The following is a 27403-nucleotide window of genomic DNA, read 5'->3' as shown; positions in this document are numbered from 1 at the left end:
TGCTCTGCAGGTGATGGTATGCAACCGTTTAGCTATCAATCTTAGTTTGTGTACATACACATTAATATGTAATGTATACACCGAGAAGAGTGCTCAGTCAACAGCTTTGTATAGACTCAAATGAAAAATATGCACATTGGAGTCACAGAATACACAAGTGAAATAATGAATGGATAGAAAGATTAGACGATTACAGTTGGCATGAATACATAAAAAAAGGGAGAAAAATTGACATCAGTCTCTTTTCTTTCCAACAACTAGACAGAGTGAGCATTGCTTTCTTTCAGCTCTTCATAGTCAGATCAAAGATAGATTAAAAATGTAATAAAAATATTGGTTTATTTCCTCCATACTGAATGTTGGTATTCAAGAATATGTGGTAGCTTCCTTCAGTATTGACAGACTATGGATACCCACTGTAAAGGTGCCTGCAAGTGGAATTTATGTGGCAAGGTCTGCGCAATCTACAATCACACCTCTCTTGAGTCGGCAAGTAGGGGTTAAGGATGACTGAAAACATTGCTGAGATAAGTGGAGAGCACATACAGTGCCTACAATTCCCAAATGCTGACCCATCTAGTACTAGCCAGGCTCAATGTTGCTTAACTTTGGTGATCTAACAAGAACTGGTGCAACAATGTGGTTATGCCATATGTATAAGAATTGTTAACAGGTTATACTATATGTATAAGAATATGTAATGAGCCAATGTCTAGCTCCCAAAAGCACAAAAATGATCATTTTTATATGGATAACTAGCTAGTTGCTTGGCATTGCCCAGTTGTACAATATGGTTAAACATGATATTTTAATTCATGCAGATTGTGTATGTATTATTATAGAATCAATCCTCTATTGGGTATTATATATTATGAGGAATAATTTGCAAAATGAATAAAAAAAAATAATAATGATAAATTCATCTCTCAAATTCCGTCTGCGTTTTTTTACAATATCACATCAGCTGATATTTGGGCTTGGCGATGAATGTCCTGGAAAAGTTACGACTAATTAATATTTAGTTTTAAAATATACAAATGAAGAAATGATTTACGGCGATTTTAAATGGTAACTTGTAAAATGTTTTTGACTCCTAATGGGGGTATGACACCAATGGTTTTGACAATCGTTTTTATAACCACCGGTAGTGGTAATCAACCAATGAAAACGTTCGATCTGTAGTTGAATGCTCTACCATCGAGCTATCTTTCCAGATATCAACAAACGTGTTTTGTTTTTTTTTAAGAAGAAATGATTTGCTGAGATTTTATTATTTCCCTTGGTTAGTTTGACATAAATTATTCCTTGTAAAAATTCTTCATTTTTATCTATAAGAGAGAAAGACTATTTTTAAGATTGGATTTTTTTCAATTTTCGATACTTATTGGATGATTTTCTGTAAGAACGCTGCCAGAAATATAAATTACCTTTTCTGTGAAATCTGCAAAAGATAGGCTCAGTCGCTTCGGAACCTATGAGGAAGGAACTCACACACAGTAACTTTCATATAATAGTAAAGAGGATACTAATACTAATATTTTCTTTTACAGTAGAGAGAATAAAAAAAACAAAAAAACAAATTTAAAAAAATCTACCTGTCTTTGAGCTAATTTTAATGGCTGTGCAATTTTCTTAACCAAAGGGTTTTCATCGCTGCCTTGCTTGCCAATACAAGACAGTTTTATCGAAGCTCCTCGTTTGCTCACCTTCCTAGAAGGTGGGGAGGTGGGCGTCTGTTCACGCTCATAATCACTGTCTTCTTGCGGGAGACTGCAACACAAAAATTAGAAATTAAGTCAGACAAACAAGAGAAAATTTGAAAAAAGAAAATAAAGGATTTAAATTAAATCTTTTATTTTTACGTGGAATAAAATATAATTTAATGATAATAATAATAAAAAAAATGATTTGGTTGTTATACAATATATCAACCCTTTTCAGATTATTTAATGCTAAATCCGGTCATTTTGGTCAAAGTTTTTATGCTTTCAACTTCTTTATATCTTCAAATATTTATTCATTGTGTCTGATTTGGTTTTGTAGAGGAGAAATGTCGACCATGCAAAACATGATTGAGTTTTTCAAAAGGAAAAAAAAAAAAACCTATCAATATTTGGTGCATTTTAGCTCAGATAGTCAGTATCTTCAGACAGCTTAATCTGATGCATCAGTAAAAAAGAAAAAAAATTATTCTTCAAGATATAAAACATGAATAAGCGTGATAAAAGAACATCTCCAACAACATATTCTTAATTTCTGTTCGTTTAGTGTTTCATTTTCAAGTCTGAAAATCATTCCCATCAAGTCCTGGTAATCTTTCTGTAAACAGAAAAAAATAGTTGCTGGAATTTGGTGTAATTTCTACTTAATTTTTGGTTAAATTCATCACCTTAACTATAGAGTAGTCATTAGAAAAATGGAAAATTTATCAAACAATATTTATTTATTTATTTATTTTTTTTTTACAAAGAATAATTTGTATGAAAGTTTTAAAAGAATAATATTATAATACACTCACACATATTCAAAATGTACAAATTGAAGTGAATAAGCCATAAATAATTTCAACAAAATAAAATTTGAACAATAAAATTTATGACCTCAAATTTATTGCTTTTCTTTGTTTGGATATCTTCCATTATTTATCCAGTATAAATCCTTGATTTGCTCTACTTGAGGATCAAAATGGATCAGTATTCATACTTTTTTGTTTAATGTTACCACAGTTTATGAATAAAAAAACCATGTACACTTTTTCTTTTAGCTATCAATAAATTCTGCATACCACTAATAAAAAAGAAAAAAAAAAAAAAAACTTGAATTAAAACAAAAAAGCAACCTTTGGCATTATTTTCCCTAATGTTTTGGTTATGATAATAATAATAATAATAATAATAATAATAATAATAATAATAATAATAACAACAATAATATGTAAACAACTGCATCTTGAACATCCGGACAAATGGTACAAGAACAAACCGACAGCAGTACTTGAAAGTAGAAACTATAAAATCCTATGGGATAAGGAGGTACAAACAGATAAACCCATCCAAGCAAGGAGACCAGATGTCAGAATAGTTAACAAGAAGAGAAATGTCTTGCCAAATCATAGATTTCGCCGTTCCAGCAAACCACAAGGAGACGGAGAAGTGAAGCAAATACACAAATACACAAAGCTGGCCAAAGAGTTGAAAGTGATATGGGAGATGAAGAAAGTTAAGATAACATCAGTAATCGTAGTAGCACTTAGAACAACCCTAAAAAACATTGAAATTAGAATGAGAGAAATTGGAATAAGAGTTATGGCTGAGAAGATACAAAGGATAACAATAATAAACATAGCTGAAATATTAAGGAAAACTTAAATGCAGAGACTATTACACATTAGCTACAAGCACTAGTGATATGAAAACAAGAAAACTGAAACTGTTTTTTAATCATAAATTCCCCCCCCCCCCCAAAAAAAAATATTGGAATGCTGGTATCAACTAGCACCACACCGAAGAGTAGAATAGGGTCAAGGAGGATGGAAAGATGAGAGAAAGCTCTAACAAGACCTCCACTGGATAAGTGTGAAGAGAACTAAAATATTGCCACCCAAATCCCAGTGATGACCAATGGTCATTGTCAACGAGATGTCAATGCCAAGTCGCTGTTGTTATGATGCAAATTCATTTGCAAAGGTTATCAAAAGAAGTGGAGAGTACTGGATATCTGGGGAAATTCTTGTCACTTAGACTTCTGGGAACACCACCGGCTGTTGTCAGTGAGCTATCTCTGATGAGGACCTGTGTGAGAAGTCCTAGTGAATAATAATAATAATAATAATAGATATGCAAAACTAAAGCATTAAAATTGATAAACGAATATATTTTGATCTAAAATCTATGCAACTATTCAACCATTTATTTAAGGAAAAGAGTCAATAAAATGCACAATATTTGAAAATAGCTTTAAATGAAATATTTTCACCTGTTATTAATTCTAAAAGTATTTACATGTACCACATATGGATTTTGAGAGGTTTTAATAAAGTATGAATATTTCAGTCCTTTTAAATATATAAAACATATATACATTTACCTGATTAATGGATAGAGTTTTCTCTGAATGAACTGATTATTCGATATATTTGTCTCTGAATGAACTCTCTCAAATATTTGTTAATATTTAAAACAATCTTGCAATTTTGTAATCTCAACTTTAGATAATGTTAAGTATTTGCTGAAGTGTAACACTTAAATATTGGCCAAATAATAGCCTTAACGAAATTCATCTATCTTTTGAATCATTTTAAGTCTTCCCTTTGTATTGTAATAAAAGATTAAAAAAACAAAAAAAAAACAAAAAACAAATCTAGTTCGTTAGATGAAAAAGATTTCACCGAAAAAATATTTGTATTGAAAGGGGAAATAACCATTTGCCCCCAAAATTATCTTCCTTATGTCAGATCTGCATTTTCCAGACAGCAGAAATTTTGGATTGTACATATCGTAAAGTGCTCTTCAATTCGTATATCTAAACTAATAAGTTTTCTTCATTTGTAAATTAGGAATTAATAATTGTTAATTCTTTTTCAGTTGAGAAAGTAGAGTAATTATTGTTGATCTATGCAGAAACGTTTTTATTCATTTCTTCTGTATATTTGTTCATACATCAAATATCACCATTTCACAAAGGTGCATATATATATATATATATATATATATATATATATATACACACACGCGCACACACACATGCCTTAAAAGACAAAAGGTGTCCCTGTGGGATGTCTATAATGAAGTAAGGATTGCGCAATTACAACCACATCTCTCTTGAACTGGCATTGTTCATGCTCAGTGGCAGCGTGACGATGGGAAATACTGCCATGACAAGGACTCGTGTTAAAGAGTGATTTCCATAAAATGCCAAACAATTATTTGGTTTGGTTGTTTCGTTTTACAGCACATTTGAGTTATCTAATGCCGAGTCTGGCCATTTTAAAGAGGTTTTTATGCTTTCAAGTTCTTTATATCTTCAAATATTTATTCATGGTATTCAGTTTGGTTGTTTTGTAACAGAAATTTGTTGTTTTTGGCTTTGCAGAAAATGGTTGAGCTTTGTAAATGGACAGAAAGGAAATAATAGCATAAATGTTTGGTGCATTTTAGGTCAGGAAGCTGGTATCTTCAAATAGCCTGTTCTGGTAGCATCAGTGCCAACCATAGGATCATTAATTAAAATTATAATCCTTTTTGCAATCCATGCATATTTGGTACAATTAAAGTTCAATCTATGCCTGACTTGTATAACAATCTTTATTGCCATTTAATGATAAGCACACCCGGAGACCTCCACCCCCAAATTGTTAAGTCTGACACACTCTTCTCTTGAAACTGCTTTAATTTGGGCTGTAATAGCCCTCTTCAGTTCAGTTGAAATTGTTTTGATAGACATTATCTTTGATATAACTCTACAGATAAAAATTACGAGGAAGGTTAAAGTCCTGTGAATGTGAAGCCTATTCAGCTTCACACTTTTTAAACGACAACAAAAGAAGATTGTTGGACATTTGTAACTGAAACCCGAGAGACAAATCAGGCATAGACTCAAGTTTATTTGTAGCAAATATGATGGATTTAATAGGAATAATTCTGAATTTAATAGGAAGCATTTTTTAGGTCACCCATTCTTTTGACGTTTTCATTCTTCTAGATCAGTTGCTTGCACAACCAAAGAGAATACAGAATATCTGATGAAGCAGGTTGGAAAATTCATCTATGTCTGCCAAAACAAACTGCAATGTTCTGCATCCATTAAAGGTAAAAATTATGTTTTTATTTTTTTGTCAATTATTCATGTGTTTGCAGTTACTTTCTAAGGTTATTCAACCTTTAGTTGAGGTAGATGGTGTCCCTATTTATTTGCTTACCCACAAGGGCAAAGTTAGCAGAAAGTTGTCTTTATGTGGTGAATATCCAGCTCCCTCAAAAGGGGTACTCTAAATAGAAAAAAAAAAGTGTCACGATTAAAAAAGATTTTTCCTCTTATGACAGAGTACAGAACAGATGCTACACTTTGATCTTAGCTCGAAAAGACTTTCAGTGTTATTTTTTTTAGTTTTCATCTAGTTTATACTAGTTACCCTAACAAAACTTGAACGTTCATTTCTTACTCTTAAGTGGGAGCAGAAAGTTAGATACTAAATTCATAATTTTTCCCAACAGTATCAATGAAACTTGGCAGAAATCTCACACGAAATATCAAACACACGCCAGTATTCACTGCACTGTCATCAGTTTCCATATATCCCGAAATGGCCTATTTTGTGCATCGCAGCATTATGTGATGCACAAAATACATACTCTCCCTAGTGAATGACCGTTTGTGCATAGTGGAGAGTCACATCCTTCACAAAGTTAACCTGGCATGGGTATAGACAGAATATTGCTAATCTAGAGGAGTAAACCCTCTATTCTCCACAGGTAGTTGTAGTTCCTGTTGCGATCATCGACAAATGAATGTTTCACAGAGAAAATAGCATAGCTCCATGGAAAATCATCCTTGACAATAGGAAAGTTTAGTGCTTAGTTCAAACCAAACGATCTGTTTGATATGCATCAGGATTGGGTTTGCAAATCTACTGCTGATATGGGAAGATATATGATTGTTCATAGGAATACTCTTCGACCTCCAGAGGAAGTTAACTCAGTGGAAATTGCTCAATTTGTATGTTACATCTGGTTCAAGATGTGCAAATCTGCGGCGGGACTGCAGAGTCATCTAAGATGGCATGGACAACGAAATGGGGGGAGAACTTAATATGATGGCGATTATCTGGAAAGATGCAGCAATCAATCATTATGTGATAATATAAAAAAATATTTTGTATAGGTCAGATCGATTCTTAGAGGAATCAAATTCCAAACCAAATGAAGCTCAATATTTAAACCTTTAAATAGTCACTTCAAAATTTGTAAAAGAGCTATGCATCAAATTTATATCAGCATCAGAAAATAAAAACAAAACAACAAAAATCACATTATAAAAACATTTAGCTATGTAGATTTATTAGGAACATAAATTTGTTCAGTTTTATTGATGGACGTCATATTATATATATATATATATATATATATATATTAATTAATTAAACAAAAGAATGTTAAGCTGTATGAACAAAGTGAATGAGTGATAGCTTGGGGGCAGGGCAAATCAACATTAATGCTTAGTGAGTTATTGAATCATGCATCATGCATTTGTTATTCTTATGAAGCTGAAACATGGCAACGACATGTAGAAGATATCGACATGTACGAATTGAACATATGAACATGTATAAATTGAACATTATTTAAAACAAAAAGAAAACAATATTTCATTTCATGGCAAGGTACACGTTGAATTATACAAATGATAATGAATAACAAATAAGAAAAAAAAATGATTTTAGCCATTGAATATGAACATGGATTTTAGCCATTGAATATGAACTATACTGTTCAATGACAGTGTGATGGGGAAGGAGGGGCGTTTACCCCACCTGATTATCTTAGGGACATAATGTTTCAAAATTACCAAAAACGTTTTGAAGTTTTTCTGTATAGATTTCTGTACTTGAAAACATTTTTTGAACACATTTAAATGTACTCATGTTAAATGTGCTTTGGATGTTGTTTGGGGGCAAAGAGAGTAGGTTTTTAGTTGTCTCCCACTGCAAGAATTTAGACATCAGGATCAGGAAGTGGGATTGAGAAGTCACCCCCCCCCGATGAGGGGCACTTTGACCTGCATAAAATGCCTGGATAGTCCCGTCAGCATTTCCTGGTGAGGATGCCTGAGGCGATTAGCAATAAACTAACCCCTTCTCAAAGAGAGAAGGCAAAACTTGGGATGGTGGACCTCCTAGAACTGCACAGGGGCAGCATTACACCGCAATTAACAGGAACCAGATCATTAAAAGAATGTTTGAATCTCTTGATTTTGGGGGCCGAGAATAAAAAAAGTAAATACTGGACTGGTAGAAGAGATTCAAGAAGTTTTAATGTTTACTAACTAGCAGGTTGCAATATTTATTTTGCTCCAAGTGTTCCATCTCCAATAACAGCAGGTGTTGTAAGCACACACTACTTAATTATTTTTTTTAAATTTCATGTCTATCATGAACTAAGCTGATCTACCTGTTTCAAGAATGGACTAAACCCTGAAACTATATTGTTAGATTTAGACAGCAATATAGCAAATCACACCATTAATTTGGTCACTTGCTCCGATTGCTGATACATGCAAGTCGAGATTCCAATCCTGACAATAAATTCAGCAGAAACTGAATCATTTCGGTGGCCCCTTATCTGGCAGGCTAAGGCATTCATTCTGGATAGTACTAGGAGACCCAGACTCCCATCTTTCGAGTGGAATTTATTGCTTACTGACTAGATAATGCTGACCGGGGTTGCACAGGCAATTTTTAAAAGGTAAGAAAGAGTGCTTCTTTTTTAGAGGCTCTGGCTGGATTCTCCTCACTTACTTCCTGTGATGGAAAGAAAGGAATACCAGCAATTTCTGGCAGTTATTACCGCAGGATCATAATGTGTATTTCTGTAACGTACTTTTGTTACATTTTTGTTAATCCTATAAATGCATTTATCTTGATTATTACCAGCCTGCAAGACTACAACAATATTAATGTCTTTGATAACATCATTTGCTGGTCAATTTACTTGTTTTATTTAGCAATATAGAGTTGACAGTGTTCAAATGCAGTTTTTAAAAAATTTTTGTTATTTTTTTTTTTTAAATTAAGATTCGTCGTTATAGCAACCACCAATCAGTAAATAAGCAAAATAACAAAATGGCAGTCAGTTTCTTTTTTCCCTAAAAAAACAATTCACTTATCCAAGAAAAAAATGTTTAATTACTTAGTAATATATACAAGTCTTCTTTCCAAATCACAGGAGCTCTATATTATGCAGTGTTATGTAAAATAAATGTGAGCATACAAATTTTTTCATTCTAATTTAGAAGAGCTCCCTCATATAGTGGTTGTATGCTTTTCTATATGGCATCCAAAATGGCCACCAGGTCTACAAAAATACCTGGAAATGTTTATCCGTCTTTGATATCAGCTAAAAATATTGTTTTCAAGGAAACACTGAAGAGAGCCGAAAGTCTTAAATGGATCATTCCTTGTTCATTAATTGATAATAACTGAAACTTGAAAGCAAAACAACATTTTATTAGTCCTAATGAAATAATATAGCACCATACTTACTCTCTATATACATAAATGTCCTGCCTTCGATCAGGAGGACCTGGATGGGTCATGGGTATACGGTCAGACATGCGGTCAGATGACATTCTATCTGACATTCTGTCTGAAATCCTGTCTGACTCTTGTTCATGGTCACTAACCACAGATGCATAACGCAGACGGGGCTGTACACTCCGACCCATGTCACCCACAACTGTCCGCATGGGAATGCTCTCTGTATCTGAATCATGGACCTCACTTGGCCTGCTCTCAAGGCCCTCCTCATTGTCAAGAACTGAATCAACTTCAAGAGAAGACTGTTCACTGGAAACATATTTCAATATTAGTTGGATTGTTACAAAAAAAAAAAATCACACAGCATAACACAAGAACAATAATAACAGCAGTAGTTACCAATAAAGGCTGTCAGGAAAAGACATTCAATAAGGGCTCAGATTTTTTTTTTTTTTAAATATATGATAAAAGCATTCAAGTTTATTATCTGATCTTGTAAACTATTAATTTCCTCTCCAAATTTTGATTCCTTTTACTGTTCATAGAATACAATTTATGATAATATCATCTTGATTCAGATTGATTGCAAAAAATTAAAACAAAAATGGCCGAGTTCATACTTCCTTTGAACCCTCTTTGGTGTCTGACTCTTCCTAATTTGAACAACCCTAACTTGGGTTTGCCTCAAGCAAATATGTGATACATCATTTTAAAACCTACTAAATAAAAAATGCTGTAATATTCAAATTTCATTATCATTATAAAGTATTAATAATTATTTAGATATTAAATTATACTTTCAAATTTGGACTCAATGGCTAAACTGATGAATTTCCTTAGATCATCATCATATTCAGTTTAATATCTATTTTACATTGTGGCAGTTGTTGGACGACTTTTAAAAATTGACTTCCAAAATAACTTATCTCTGTCCGGATCTTTATTTATCCCTCTTTCTTTCAAATACATTCTTATTACTTCCTCCCATGCCAACCGATCCTGCTACCTCAACTGTTCTATATCTACTAACCTAAGTACTCTCGTCCATTCTTTTAATGTGACCAAACCAACAAAATCTCACTTCTATACATCATTACACTGTCTACACAGGCCTGATTGAAACTTTCCTTTGTTGACAGCAATAATGCTCTGTTGATTAGTAACTCTATTTCTAACTCTATTTTGGTATTGCTTCTCCCATCTTTCTAGGATCAGTTGAAATATGCAGTTGATCTAGAAGTTGGTTTAGGTTCAGTTATGAATTGGGGTAAGAAATGACTTGTTTCAATTAATCCTGTTGAGACTCAGTTATTGTCTTTCAATCGCAGGTGTGTCCCTTTTCCTTCTGTTAATTCTACTGGTAGTGTAAAATTAATAAATATTATCATTTCATCATTAACAAGAGCTGTGGATAATTAAGTTTTAAACAAGATAAAACCCAAAAGTAAGCAATTAAAAGAATCGTTTTTGGCATTGGAAAATAAGTGCTAATTTTTTTCAATTCCGATAGCCCCAAAAGATCCGATTTTTTCGATTCCTGATTACAATTACATCCCAGCATTATAGGTAACATAAATTTGACCAAATACATGGAAGATGTTACTGATTCTTTCTACCAGGTTAGAAAACTTACACCTGCCAGTATCCTATATCTCTATAAAAGAACACTCACTAATGCATAGAAGTATTGTTGCACTAACTACTAGTGTCTCTCTCTCTCTCTCTCTCTTAGATAGCGTTAAAAAAAAGTCTCTAATCTAACAGGTTCCTCACTGTCTACCAAGTGTAACATATTTATTTAGCTCGAAAAATTTACAGTGTTTACCGATGTATTGGAAAATTTAAATATACATTACTGTAACATAGACCGACATATATTCGGTGGGTTTTTAACAGTATTTTGCATGTTTTTTTAAAATTTTTAACTCCTTTTCCCAAACTTACTGTGTCAAAGAGAGAGTTGGGCGCCATTTTTAATTTTCGAATACATTGGTAAACACTGTATGTTTTTCGAGCTGAATAAACATGTTACATTAAATTACAACATATCCAGTTAGGTAGAAAAGTAACTTAACTTGCCTTTGATTACATTTATTTGTTGTATATTTGTTTTTTGACAACTTTTTCGAATCTATATGTACAGTAGTACAAAACCCAAGTGACTTCATGCCCAGTATGGTACAATTTTCACACGTGTGTGTGTGTGGGTGTGTGTGTGTATCAGGGTTCACAAATAAGTGATTTTCAAAGGGTTCAACACCAAAGTGTTAAAAAAATGCAAGATGTAGGTTTTTACTTTTACTTTTTAAAATTGTGTGTGCATATATTATATATATATATATATATATATATATATATATATATATATATATATATAACCAAAAATTTACTTATTAAATTCCGATATTGTTCATATATCAATTAAATCACAGTCAATATTAATTGACACAGTTAATTAAGCTCAACGAAAAAAACAGTAAAAATGAAAGACGGAGAAATGAGTTTCGATGCTTGCAAATAACAAATGGTGCGTGCTTTTATATATGTGTTACATTTGTATTTTGTGTCTGAAGATTAGCCATTTTGGAATATCTTTTAATGAAATACAGTTGAAGCTTGTCTGAATGGTTATGAAACAATTGTAACACCAAAGAGATACATTGTATAATAAAACATGTTGTAATGTATGATTGTCTTGGTTATTGTGGAATTATAATATACTAGTCGTTCAGCCCGACTTTGCTCGGGCCCTATGTACGGTTCATAACTTTATGTGCATATGTATCTATATATTAAAAAGTTTGACTTATGTCCAAGTAACCTACATCTAAAATTTTAAATGTTTAGACCCAAAATTGGCGGAGGAATTTGGGAGAGTCTGCAAAGGTCAACTCTTTCAACTTTGATTTCTTGGCAGCCAAATTTTCGCCCAAGAATTGCTTAAAAAGCTTGTTGCATGTTTGAATACCTTTATGTATAATTTCAAATGTTTAGACCAAAAATTGGCTAAATAGTTTGCTAGAGATCGCAAAAACTGATTAAAAAGCTTTTTCTATGTCTGAATATACTTTATGTAAAATTTCAAATGCTTAGACCAAAAATTAGCTGAGTAATTTGGTAGATGCAGAGGTCAAATTTTTTTTTTAACTTTGACCCCAATTTTGACCCCTTAACATTTGTTTTGGGCTAAAATCAAATTAAAAGTTTGATCCATGTCCACGTAACCTACATCTAAAATTTCAAGTGTTTAGACCCAAAATTAGCAGTTTGGTAGAGTTTTCAAAGATCAAATCCTTGAACTTTGACCTCTTGATAGCCAAATTTCTATCCAAAAACCGACTAAAAAATCTCGAGTCTGCAGACTGAAAATTGACAGAGTAGTTTGGTATGGAAATGTACACACACACAGACACCCACAAAGACACTTTCACTTTTATTATATATATATATATATATATATATATAACGCATTCATCAATTTAGTGTATATTATTGCATTTGTTGAGGAGTGCACAATTTGAACATCTTGCAGTATATTTGATTATTATTTGTTACTAGCAGGGCTACCCGGCGTTGCTCGGGACCGTATAAACAATGAAAAAACAAAAGCAGATATTGAACATATGTTTTATTCTTAGGGGAGAGGAATCTTTCATCTCTATGTATTATTTGTTTTATCTACCCTAGGACTGGTATTGTTCATGTTTTATCCCTAGCATAGGTAATTTACAGCATGTATATGAAATTGTTTTACCTTAGGGAGAAGAGAACAGGTAATATACAACATAATGTGTCTATATTACATCCCTGGCAACGCCTAGAAACCAGCTAGAACATGTATTTCAGTCAATCTTTATTACATCCTGGGCTATGCCGGGAAACCAGCTAATCTCTTATTAGTGACTTGACCACCAAAATACCTCCCTAAGTGTGTCCTTTCTTTTGAACTTATTAGATATAGGTATCTAGAAATGTGTGTGAAATTTTGTTGAATGCATTGTTCACTATGATTTTCTTATTGTTCTACACAATATCAACTGTAGCGAAATAACACAGTAAACTTAGTGTAGTGTTAGAATAAAGAGCAAAGGAAAAAATTAGAATCATATTCTGTAATTGCAAATCTAAATTTGCTAGCGTGTACCAGTATTTGCCAGGTTGTGGAAATTTGGAATTTATAACATATGTAGTGGCTTTTTCCTAGATACCTATTGCTAAAAATTATACTTTCATTTTGTTAGAAAAATCTCTCTTCGGATGCCCTGCATCATCCAAAATAAAAACAAATATTTTTATAATTGTTTCAGTACATTGCTACACAATGTGACATTTGTTGGCGTTTGTAAAAAAAAAATCATGAATGTGCTTATATTCCAAAAAAGAAAATATCAGTGCACAGTATTGAAAGTGTTTGAGATTCAAAAGTCTGTAACATTTCTACTAACTTCATAAGATGTCATGTGAGAAACTGAATTGAATATCAAGACATTATCTGAAGCGTTTTTATTTTGGTGTAACGTATGTGTTTACAGTGAACCTTAACTTTTAATAAACAGCTTGGTATGCAATGACATAGGCTAAGAATCTTAGACAAAATATATATAAATTGGAAAAATGTGTGAACAAATGAAAAAAAAAATGATCCGCTCCACTTGATGACATCAAGCACAGTAATATTTTAGTAAGGAAAATATGAAATTGATGTTCAGTGATTAGTTTGGATGAATGAGAAAATGTAATTGTTTGATGCATAAAAAATAACTCATTTGCTGTATTTGATATTAAGCAGCAAAATATAGTGATTTGAATATTAAGGAAAACATCAAATCAGATTATGTAAAAAAAAAAGATGAAATTAGAAAATATATATTTTCTGTTTATGAGTTTTGCCAATCAAAATTTTGTGGCAGAAATTGGGTGATTACCATGCAATTTTATTTTGGTAAAATTCTTAAATTATTTCAATGTTTATTATAATTTCTTATTAGTGACTTGTTATCATCAAAATCCGCCCCAAAGAGCGTCCTTTCTTTTATTAGGTATCAAAATAGGTATCCAGATTTCTACTTCTATACAAATGTGATATTTCAGATCTGTAGATAAAAAATTTGTTGAATATATAGGTTGAGAATTGTTCTCTCTCATTCTCTCTCTCACACACACAGTCTCACTTTTATAGATATAATAGATAAATTATGCTAGATATATTTCCATATGTCTGAATAATCTATATACAAATTTTAAAATCTGTAGATAAAAAATTTGTTGAGTATATAGATTGAGAATTGTTCTCTCTCTCTCTCACACACACACACACACACACATATTTTCACTTTTATAGATATAATAGATAGATTATGCTAGATATATTTCTATATGTCTGAATACGCTACATACAAATTTTCAAATCTGTAGATATAAAATTTGTTGAGTATATAGGTTTAGAATTGTTCTCTCTCTCTCTCTCTCTCTCTCCTCTCACACATTCTCACTTTTATAGATATAATAGATAGATTATGCTAGATATATTTCCATATGTCTGAATACACTATATAAAAATTTTCTAATCTGTAGATAAAAAATTTGTTGAATATAAAGGTTGAGAATTGTTCTTACTCTCTCTCACACACACAGACACATTCTCACTTTTATAGACATAATAGATAGATTATGCTAGATATATTTCCATATGTCTGAATACCCTATATACAAATTTTAAAATCTGTAGATGAAAAATTTGTTGAATATATAGGTTGAGAATTGTTCTCTCTCTCTCTCTCTACCTCACACACACACACACGCAAACATTCTCACTTTTATTATAGATATAAGAGATAGATTATGCTAAATATATTTCCATATGTCTGAATACCCTATATACAAATTTTCTAATCTGTAGATAAAAAATTTGTTGAGTATATAGGTTGAGAATTGTTCTCTCTTTCTCACACACACATTTTCACTTTTATAGATATAATAGATAGATTATGCTAGATATATTTCCATAAGTCTGAATTCCCCTATATACAAATTTTCAAATCTGTAGATAAAAAATTTGTTGAGTACATAGGTTGAGAATTGTTCTCTCTCTCTCTCTCACAGACACACACATTTTCACTTTTGGAGATATAATAGATAGATTATGCTAGATATATTTCCATATGTCTGAATACCCTTTATAACAAATTTACAATCTATAGATAAAAAATTTGTTGAATATATAGGTTAAGAATTGTTCTCTCTCTCTCTCTCTCTCTCTCGCTACCTCACACACACACAAACATTCTGACTTTTAAAGATATAATAGATAGATTATGCTAGATATATTCCATATGTCTTAATACCCTATATACAAATTTTCTAATCGGTAGATAAAAATTTTTTGAATATTTTCAATCCTTATCCTCGAGTGGCGTCTGGGCCTTGATAAGTGGTAATGCGTATTTAGCAAAATATAAATATATATATAACAAATTTACTGAATTTCCATTACTAACGATTACTGTATTGTCCAATTGACTACTGCACTTTTGAACCGTTATCCTCGAGTGGCCTCTGGGCCTTGAGAAGTAGTAATTACTAACGATTACTATATTGTCCAATTGACTACTGCACTTTTTAACCCTTATCCTCGGGTGGCCTCTGGGCCTTATTGTCCAATTGACTACTTTGGACTTTTTAACTCTTATCCTCGAGTGGCCTCTGGGCCTTGATAAGTGGAAATGTGTAAGTAACAAAAAAATAGGTATATAACAAATTGCCTGAATTTCCATAACTAACGATTACTATATTGTCCAATTGACTAATGTGCACTGTTCAATCCTTATCCTCGAATAGCCTCTGGGCCTTGATAAGTGGTAATGCGTATTTAACAAAATATAAATATATATATAACAAATTTCCCGCATTTCCATTACTAACGATTACTATATTGTCCAATTGACTACAGCACTTTTCAACCCTTATCCTCGAGTGGCCTCTGGGCCTTGATAAGTGGTAATATCCTTGAGTGGCCTCTTGGCCTTGATAAGTGGCAATGCCTAAGTAACAAAAAAATAGTTATATAACAAATTTCCCGAATTTTAATTACTAACGCTTACTACTGTGCACTTTTCAATCCTTATCGTCGAGGGGCCTGTGGGCCTTGATAAATGGTAATGCGTATGTAACAAAATATACATATATATATAACAAATTTACTGAATTTCCATTACTAACGATTACTATATTGTCCAATTGACTACTGCACTTTTAAACGCTTATCCTCGAGTGGCCTCTGGGCCTTGATAAGTGGTAATACCATCGAGTGGCCTTTGGGCTTTGATAAGTGGTAATGCTTTGTGAAGTTAAATTACTTCCATTCAGTATGAACCAAATTTTAAAAACGTAGATAAATATCTGCAAATCAGAAATAGTACAAATCAAAAGAGATCTTAGAGTTTGAAGAATTGTTTTTAGAATTTTTCCCGATAAAATCTGAGCCTTGATTGTGCTGCCAAAATTTAATCTGGAGAAAAAAAAGTTAGCAACAAAGTTAATATCAAAAAGTTAAGAAAAGAAAAAAAAAAGTTTTTATTTTTCAATACTAAATATTTAATGCAATCTGCTGTGAGAAAAATTTTTTTTTTTTCTTATTTACATTAAAAAAATAAATCTTCAGCTATCTTGAAGATGCTAGCTCTCAAAGAGGCTTGCTATTATTACCCACAAAAAAAACAAAAAAACATGTATCAAGAAGCATACAAAAATAATTTGTATGTGGGCTAAACTAGTTGTAAAGAAAAAAAAATGGCTGCCTCTTTTCAAGCCCATGTCTTCAAGATAGCCAAATCTTCTTATTGATATTATTTACATGCGGCTGACAGCTCTCCTCATTATGACAGTTATATTCACAACATTTTTAGCTGTTGCTCCCTATGACCTTCTTCGAGTGTCCATGTTGTAGTCAGTAACTTTCTGAGGATGTTCTACTGAACCAGTTATTTATCTCTGTTCCAGGTTAGACACAAGGTCAAATGTGGGTTTGATGAAAGTGTTTTCATGGAATGAACTGAATTTGAACTCGGGTTTTTTAATCTGTGTTGTTAACTATTTAGTCACCATAATAACTAATTATTTTATCCACAGAAATAGATTTCGAATATGTTACAATTGTTTTTTTTTTAAATTTATTTTTCCCTAAAAAAGATCCTTCACTGGTGATTGTCTTTACAATCTATAATATGATGATTCGAACACTGTCTCTAGTGTTAATGATCATCCTCACCAATAAAGTGCTAGCAACTTGTTTGACACCCAAACTCCAGGAAACACCAATGACTGATACCAATGAGAAATCAATGGCAAATGGATGTTGTGATAACGTGCAATCATCTGCACTAGTGGTCAAGAGGTGGAGAACATTGGAAATCTGAGGAGACTTGTTGTCATGCAATCTCCAGTGAATACCACATATTACTGCCAGTGAGTGATCACTGATGATGGACTGTGAGAAAACTCCTAGCGAGTGAAATAATAATAATAATGTCCCCTCCCAAATTACCACTATCCTAATTTAATATCGTACATGTTTACTATAGTTTCTTAGTTTTTAACTAATATTCACATTATAGTATGATTGTCTTTTAGTAGTTATGTGAACTTTATTTCCGTATTCATGTATTCTGCAGTGATATGAAAATGAAGACTATAACGGAGTATAGGACTCCTAACCATGTAACTGATGAAAATATACAACACATTTTGATGAAAAACATGGGAAAAAATGGACATAGAAGAATAGAAAACCAAAACTTTAAATGTAATTTCTGTATTAAAAGTAATAGTTATTAAAATATTTCAACATATAATCTTGTGGGGAAATCCAGCTCCCCAATAAGGGGCACTCTGGATAGGAACAAAAATAAAAATGGTCTCAGTCATGAAGGATTTCTCCTCCACCGGTCGAAGACAGAAAAGGTGAATTGTAGCATCAGAACAAATACTACTACATTGTGATCTTGTCCTGAAGGCCAAGAATTGTTTGTGTTTTATGTTTCTTTAATTGTTTGTTCCCTAAATTCATAATTCAGTTTTATCAGTATTAGATTGTATATTGCTTAAAAATTATGTAATTTTACATAGATAATATTTATATTTTATATTGAATAAAGTTCAGTTTCATTATTAATCGAATTGGGTGCCTTTCTTTTCTTTTTTTTTTTTTAACATGTTTTAATGCTCTTTTTTTTTAAAAATGCCGTCATATAGTATCGACAGTAACAGTTTGACAAATCTTACCTACATTGCCTGCAGGCATTTTTTATTTAACAGGCCTTCTATATCTCAGTGGCCGTGGTTGCAGCCGATTATGTAAATGAATTACTTTGGGTTTTATATAAAAGAGGCATAATTCACTATCTTAGCAGCTAGCTTTTGAAACTAATACTGTTTATATTGGTATTCATAAGAAAGTTATTAGATTCAAGTTTTGCCTTAAATGTTATTTGTAATTCGAGAGGTATCTTGCTCCAGTTGAGTTCCCCCCCCCTTCAATATTTCAACAATATTTAAAAAAATAAAATCAACAAAAAAAACAAACTTTGGCTTTCTGTAGGTCTTGTTTGCTGTCAAGTCAAGACAACAGCGGTGTCCTGATCAATTTTTATTTACAATCTACAAAAAAGATTTACTACTTTTGTAAATATCAAAATAAAAATAGTAGTTAAAAATATGGATCTCTGGTAAAATCGTGGTACAAAATTGTTTCTCCCAAAACACAAGATCATGTTTTATTTCATTTTTTATTTTATTGTGTTTGATAGAAAAGCATATCTTATGAAATTAACAGTGCACTTCATTTAAAAGCTTTCAATTGCATTTTTGCTTTTTTTTTTTTTTAAATTTCTTTTATCACTTAATTGGCAAAAATTAATTACTCCAACCTCTCTAAATTGATTCCTTTCATAAGAAAAAAAAACTTATGAGAATATGAACGTTGTTATTTCCAAATTTAGTAATCAATTTATTATTTAAAAGTAATTACTTATGCGTTTTGTTTCAAATTTCAATTTACTTTTTTTTTCATTTTAAATGCTTTGTTTTGAATAAATTTATTTTTGCAACTTGTTTTCTATGGAAGATCAATCATAAGTTAGGGTTCATTTTGTGTGTTGTGTGTGCTAGAGGACTTGGCTTATATTGACCTTGACCAATTGAATGCTAAAAAAAAAAAAAAAAGAAAAAAAATGCATCCAAAAATTTATTAAAAGAGCACATAGTTAATTCCATGGGAAAGTATGCTTTTTGTCAAACAGCAAAAGAAAAAGAAAATCATGTAACTTTGCGGGGTTTTTTGTGTGTAGGGGGGGGGCAACATTTTTTTTTTTTTAGATACATCCAGGCATTTCTATAAAAGTCTTGTCTGTCAGTTGGTGCATCACATTTTAATTTGAAAAAGGATTTTCTTCATGAAGACTGAATTAATGCGTCTTATCATCTATACATTCTCAATAAAAGGCTCCATCTGCTGGTTGATCACATTCAAGCTTTAACATTTTTATTGCTGAATGACCAGATTCATTGTAAGAATCGGTCGGTTCTTGTTTATTTATCTTGAAGATGAAGCAGCAAAATGGTTCTTGGTGTCGACTGTGGAATCATTGATGAAACCCAACATCTTTGAAATGAAATGTTAAAGAACTATCCTTGGAGTAACTTTGTAAGAAAAAAAAAAAAGTTAAGAAATGCAGATATCAGAGAGAGACTTAATATTAACAGATTCATCATATTCGACAGATAAACATGGTTTGAACATGTTCCTCGGATACTAGACTCCAGCTATGTAAAGAAATCATATCAAAAAGATTTAATTTAATAAAGATCAAGTGGACAACCACCAATTAGCTTTGATGACTAAATAAAGATTGAAAATGGCATGCTCCTCCTGACAGATGAAGTGGTAGAATTTTGTTTTCAAGCATGTAGTGAAGCCCTATGTTGAATTAATTTGCATTAACGCTATTAAGAAAGGTATGAATTCATCCTGTTAACTAATAAATGAGTGTATAGTCGTGACCTACAAAAAATATAGATTCAGACCCTTGCACTGAAAAATGATGTCTAATGTCCTAGCAAGCAGGATCTGTCAAACAACCAGACTGTCAATAATAAAAGACTTTTGCAAAATTTTACAGATTGTTAACTACAACTAACATGATTACATGACTACATTTAAGGCCATATTTCTAATTTTTTCATTTCATAAAAGTCGACCTTTCCTCAAATTCTATAAATTACTTTTATGAATATAATAAAAAAAAAGTGCATTTCATTTCTTAATTATTTCTCTCAATCTTAAAACCCAGACTTTTGTGTTCAAACAAATTAATAAAGCATGTTTACGCTTTTTACTAATAAAATAGACGTTAATTTTCTTCACATAAAATACTATTTTCATTTTAAGAACAAACCATAATATTCTGCAAATATATGAGCACATGTGTGTGTGCGTGTATGTGTATATATATATATATATATATATATATATATATATATATATATATATGAAATAGTGTCAAAATACATACTTATAGTAAGCGAGCTACATAAACGTTTGTTTCTTTCTACTAAAAGAATTCACCAAGCTGTTAGTCGAACAAATTCCTTCAATTGAATGAAACACTTGTGATAAGTGTATATTTTATACTATAGAAAAGCTCTAAAGTATTGTGCAGTTTTATATATATATATATATATATATATATATATATATATATATATATATATATATATTACCGTTTTATCTGCTTAGTTACACATGTTTAGATTACCGAATCGTATCAACGACCTGATAATTTCATCAGACTTTACTGCAATAGTATTGAGCACTCTCTTCAGGTTTTTACTATATATATATATATATATATATATATATATATATATATATATATATATATATAAAATATTTATTATGAAACTATATATACATATTTCAAAGTCGTACCATTGGCCTTTTATGCAGAATCAACCATAAGAGGTTGGAAAAAAACAGCGTAAGTTCGTCAGCGACAATGAAATACTGATTCAGTTTTTCATTGTCGCTGACGAACTTACGCTGTTTTTATGGTACGACTTTGAAATATGTATATATAGTGTCATAATAAATATTGTATCTTCAGCTTTCACATTCACGATCGAGCACTTTATTGGATTTTTTCATCACCTTATGACACGCTATATATATATATATATATATATATATATATATTACATACACAAGGTTTAAAACATGGAATGAGATTTCAAGCAAAATGGAAGAACTGAGATATTAGCCCACTTTTCTTTTCTTTTTTTTCAATAAACTTATTTATACCAAATAAATAAATGAAATTTCTATTTCAGTCACATAAATTATTTAATGAAGTGATTTTCAGGATTGCTTCTAGACATTTTATTTACTAAAATCATGTTTTTAAAAGAAATAATGCTGCTTATGCAGAGAAGGTCGCATGCTATTTTTTAATAGTATTTTTTAGTTAAATTAAAGTTTTACAATATCTTTTGTCTTTTAAATTGTTAGGTGAAAGTACAGAATAATTACAAAACACTCTCCTCGCGTTAAAAATAGTTATCTAAATAGTAACAATAAGTTACAATAATTGCATAAGTACCTAAATAAAAAAACATGTCATAGCAAATTACATTGTACACGTGAAATGGCAAAATGAAGACTGTTGAAAAAAACAGTCTCCATTTTTATGAACTTGAACTATAGTTATTTAAAAAAAAAAAAAAAAAAAATTATAGCTAGCACCTACTTATTTATAAAGATGACTATTTTATTTCTCTGGGAAAGCTTTCATTTACACATGCTTTTTACATGTATGCCCACGAGAATTTTTTTTATACTAAAACATGGTTGAAATATACTGTCCTGAAGTATTATAAATTAATACAGTTAAAAAATATAATAATTCACCATAATAATAATAATAATAATAATAATAATAATAATAATAATAATAATAATAATAAAAACTCATTTAAATATTTATTTGAAAAATAAATATGTATTTATCTTTTAAGTTAAATAAATAATGAGTATCACTCTGTTGTGCCGATGGCTACCATACACTCATTAACCCTTGTCCTCGAGTAGCCTTCAGGCCTTAATAATTGGTAACTTCCTTGTAAGAAAGAAAAAAAAAACCCTTAATAGCTTCTCCATTCAAATATATTTTCTCCACATCTGAGTATTCATCTGCCTTACATTTGCACACAACTCCCTTTCAACAAACTGAACGGAACTTTTTTTTTTTTTAAATAAAGGCTATCCAACACTAAAATCACTGATCATCATTTTGATTTCTCTAACATTCGCTCTCAGACCATTATGTTCCAATGCAAAACAATTATTTTTTTCATTGTTTAACATTTGATTTATTAAATGCTGAAAAACAATCAACCTATTGTAAGCGATTCATCAAACACGTTATTTTACTCATAGTTAGAGGACGAAGTTTCATACCTTTCTCAACGATATTAGAATGCAAGTGAACGCAACTGATCCACTTGGATTTGAACTTGGCTTAGATGATTATATAGTTTACGGTCGGATCCATTACACCATTTGTTTTTCATTCGATAAGCATGAGATACAAAACTTTCATCTAAGTCTTAATTTCAAAAATAGCTTTTAAGTGGAACTGTCAGGTTCTGACATTGTGAGTTGAAATCAAAATATCAACACTTTTGTTAAAAGCATCATGCTGCATGCCAAATGATTAAAAAGTGTGAAAATAGAGCAGAATTATTTTCCATTTCAAAGAAAACAAAAGAAAAAATTGCATCTCAAATGAATTGGATTAATTTGTAACAAATGAATATGTCAAAGCATTTTACCTGCGACAGACATTTAACACATGTCATTTATTAGGATTTTAAAAAGTTAAAAAAAAAAGTTTTCATGTTGTTATTAGTTTTACACTTACCATATTTTCTTGGGTATAATACGAGAAAGTTGGATGGAAATTAAAGAGAGGCTCATACGCAAGTACTCAAAAATGTTTCCTTAACTGACAAAATAAAATTTCTTATTTGAAACGACACCATTACCACCAATAGAGGTTGTTTTCTCTTGAGTTTGTTTATCACTATTTTTCTTTGTGCACAACCTAGTGTCAACATCGCCGGACCAAGTATCACCAAACTTGGTCAAATAATCAGTTATAGTCCAACTTAGAACTAACTTAATTTTGAGATATCTAGATCAAAGGATCAAGGTGAAAGTCATACTTCTGGTGATAATTTTTGTTTGGTTTATTGTAGAGACTCACTATTCGGTCTATATTCTAGCCAATGAAATCTTACATTTTCTATAATCGTGACAAGTTCAATGGATGTAAAGATTTTCGATAGAATTTCAACACATTTTTCCAAATTTGACAATCGGATGCGATGCTCTTTGATGACAGTAATCGAAATGCAAAAATTCAGCCTAATCAGATAAATAATTTTTTTAAGTACCAACATTTTCATATCATAACACGAACAATACTTCATATCCCAGATAATACTTTGACCTATCCTTAGGTTGTCCATATCACTTCACTAAACATTACCAAATTTGGTCAAAACATCAGGTGGATGAAGTGATTAAATTTTGGGATAACTAAATTGGAAGTAAAGGTTACAATTTGTTCACATATCTGACGATAACTTTGATTCTTTTTATTGTAAAAAAATCGTATTGTAGTCACATGTTTTATATTACTTTTCACCTTGAAAAATTTGATCATGGTCGATATTTTGACGGTATTTCAATTGTTCCATATTTTTAATATAGACATGCTGCTCTTTGACAACAATAACCATCATGCACCATGTCGGCATAATCAGATAAATATTTTTTCAAGTTATCAACATTTCCAGAGCATAACTTTAGGAATACTTCCTAGAATATGGAGAAGTTAGGCTTACATATGACTTTGACCCATCCTCATATTGTCAGGTGGAGGTATGCAATCTCACGGCAGACTTAGGTTCTTCTAAGAAAAACACTCAGTCAGCATACTGAATTAGAAAACACAAAGTAATCAAGTGTTGATACGCATTTGGTCTATGGCGTTAGTATAATTGAAGCTCTTTTATATCAAATACAGAAAATTTATGAAAACTGATTTAAAGAAAAATATGCAATATGCTTTAATAAATGTTGTTTATATTTTAATTTTGATAATTTTTATGAACCTTTCTTCTTTTTAATGAAAGACATTATTTTTTTATAGTTTAATAATGTCAGCAGCATTCATTCAAGGTAGGTTGAACCAGCTTTCCCTGAAGGGGGAAGTTTCATGGGAATATCAAGTTCGCAAGTGGTCCCCAGTCGCATGTATATCCCTGTTAGGAGAGATGATGACATAAGGCTTTTGCAACTCTTGCAAGATGTTGACAGCTTCCTACATACAGCACTTAGTATTCTTTAATGTTCACCCATCTCATATTGACCAGGCTCAATGTTACTTAACTTTGGGTATCTAATATGAACCGATGTGTCAATTTGATTATGCCGCATATATAGTTTAATAAAAAATAAAGTCCGTATCTATTTGACTCCTTATAAGGGCAGAGTCAGATACAAAGTGGCACTGGATTGGGACAAAAATAAAAATATTCTCAACTTGGAAGGGTTTTCTCTACACTTGTTGAGGTCAATAAAGATGGAGTGTAGCAGCAGAAGAGATGCTACACTTTGCCCCTAACCAAAAGGTCATATCAAACAGAAATGCATTATTGATTAATTAACACCTCCAAATATATTATTTGGTATGAAAAGGAAATTTAAATTTATAGAAAGTAGAAAATGCAGAGATATAACGGAATCGACAAACTGAAGCAAATTTAAATAAAATAATGGAATGGCTATGTAGATGCACCTTTAATAATATATATATATATATATATATATATATATATATATATATATATATATATATATATATATATATATAGTATTAATAAAGGTGAATCTGCATAGCTTATTCCACAATTATATCTTAACTTGCTTCAGTTTGTATCTATCTGTTTTACCTCTGCATTATGTTGCCTTCTATAAGTTTAAATTTCCTTTTTATACACACTAAAAATGCTTCAAGCAAACTATATTAATTTCTTATTATTACTGGGTATTTCAGGGTATGTTTAGTTAGAGAAAGTAATCACATTTATTTTCTTCAATTGGGAATACTATAATACTTAAAAGAAAACTGTTATAGTTTGACCATTTAGTGAGACTGCAATCAGAAAGTAACATACGTCAAACATTTTAAGTCTTCATAAAAACTATCAAAAGACCATAAGGATGGTCAAGAATGATGTGACTCAATCAAGTGATCCCTATCCGACTTACACTTTGAAAATGACATAAACAAAAATATCAAAGATGCTTTCACAGAAATGATTTACTAGAAGAATATCTTTCCCAGGATGGTTAAAATAAATTCCTCCAAAGAGAAATTATTATGTCCTCTACAGAAGATTAACATCAACATATAATGTTACTAAACCATAGGTCTAGAATCCTTATTCCAATTTCGATCAAAATCCATCACATTGATTGTAGGAAATATCTAAATTCAAGGCTTAATCTTAAGAGGTATTTAAAAGAAATTGAAATCTTGCTTAATTTGTGTCTAATGACTATGGATCAAATTTATAATATACCCCAACCCCAACAAAAATCTCTGAAATTTAGGTAATATTGATTAACTCCTGCTAATACCTACTGTTGAAATTTAACAAAAATCAGGAGTACCTGAATTTTCACATAGGAATTTCACTCTTTTTTATCCATTTTACATAGGACTAAAATATAGCTTCTTATGCCTAACATTGTGTTTCAAAATTCATAATGATGGGTGAATCTTGTATATTGCTAATAGTATGATGCTAACCAAATTAATGACTATGTAGTGATGATGAATATAAAAACTTAAATGTTTTAGTGAAATATATGCATGAGACCGAGATTTCAATGTATGGTGTACCTTTGTAAAATATTTTTTTACTTTGTGATGGCTACCATAGGATTATATTATATTTAAATATGTATTTTTTTTATCTTCAGAAAAATAGAGCCAGTATTATACTCAAATCGTATTATACATAAGAAAAGACAGCAGCTTTTAGAGTATTGGCATGTGGTTATAACCCGTCTGTGCTCATTAATATGTAACAAGAGATGCCAAGTGAATGAAACAAAACAAAACTGAAAGTGTGTAAGTGTGAATAGATAACTCTTTCCATACCTGTCTTGTTTAGTATCATGAAGTGGGGCAGCCTGACTAGCCGGAGTAACCTTTACAGGAGCCAGAGGCGTTGGGGTTCGGTTGATAGCGTTAACATAGTCCACATTGATATGATTGCAAGAAAGAGCTGGCGACACTTTACCATTGATTGAATTTTGTGGCGACAATTTTGAAGTAGGTGCAGTTATGGAGTTCGATGGCGACACCTTTGGGTGTGGCTGGGTGTGATTCAAATGGAGCGACTGTGTTCGGTTACTAAATGGTATGGGCTTATGACCAGTCAAGGCTGAGACAACCGTGCCAAACAAACTGTGATTTCGCTGGAAAAATGACAGACAAAAAAAAATCAAACAACTGAGAGAATAAAAGAAAATAGGAAAAAAAATCATGAGACACTAGCAAAACCAAAACAAATTGACAAGAATTAAGAAAAATAAATCAAGTACTTGGTTATCAAGTCTTATCATGAGCAAAAGAAGATAAAAATATTGAATCATTGTACGAGTAGCTCAGTCAATGATTCTAGTATCAAAACGTTGAGTAGATCAGTTAATGATTGTAGTATCAAAACGTTGATAAACATAAATTCTCAGAATCGTTCATGATGAAAGTCATCTACACATTGCTGCACATTGATTTTGATTGACTGATATACAGACAAACCCGAGCTGTTGACGTCATGTGTATTACCATACAAAAACATATCACCTTAAGTTTTGATACCACTAGATCAGTCAATGACTGAAGTATCAAAACGTTGAATAGATCAGTTAATGATTGTAGTATCAAAACTTAAGGTGATATGTTTTGGTATGGTAGTACACATGACGTCAACAGCTCAGGTTTGTCTGTATATCAGTCAATCACA

General features: G+C 31.3%; 1 protein-coding gene across 16 annotated transcripts in view; it reads right to left on the bottom strand.

Annotated features, from left to right (window-relative positions):
• The window catches only part of LOC145303601 (muscle calcium channel subunit alpha-1-like), a 1244232-nt gene that overhangs the window by 80905 nt on the left and 1135924 nt on the right, over nt 1-27403 (bottom strand). For 11 of the 16 annotated variants that reach the window (XM_080145164.1, XM_080145154.1, XM_080145155.1 and 8 more), the window contains 3 exons: nt 26536-26855; nt 9257-9559; nt 1596-1770 (listed from right to left, as the gene is read on the bottom strand). In XM_080145164.1, coding sequence (XP_080001290.1) covers nt 1596-1770; nt 9257-9559; nt 26536-26855 — 798 coding nt within the window. The remainder of the gene's footprint in view (nt 1-1595; nt 1771-9256; nt 9560-26535; nt 26856-27403) is intronic. The other 5 variants (XM_080145170.1, XM_080145166.1, XM_080145167.1 and 2 more) reach the window with 1 other exon arrangement.

Source organism: Euprymna scolopes, chromosome 19 (assembly GCF_053919585.1).
Source record: "Euprymna scolopes isolate OS-2025 chromosome 19, ASM5391958v1, whole genome shotgun sequence".
In the NCBI taxonomy this organism is placed as follows: Eukaryota; Metazoa; Mollusca; class Cephalopoda; order Sepiida; family Sepiolidae; genus Euprymna; species Euprymna scolopes.
This window is presented reverse-complemented; position numbering and strand designations above follow the sequence as displayed.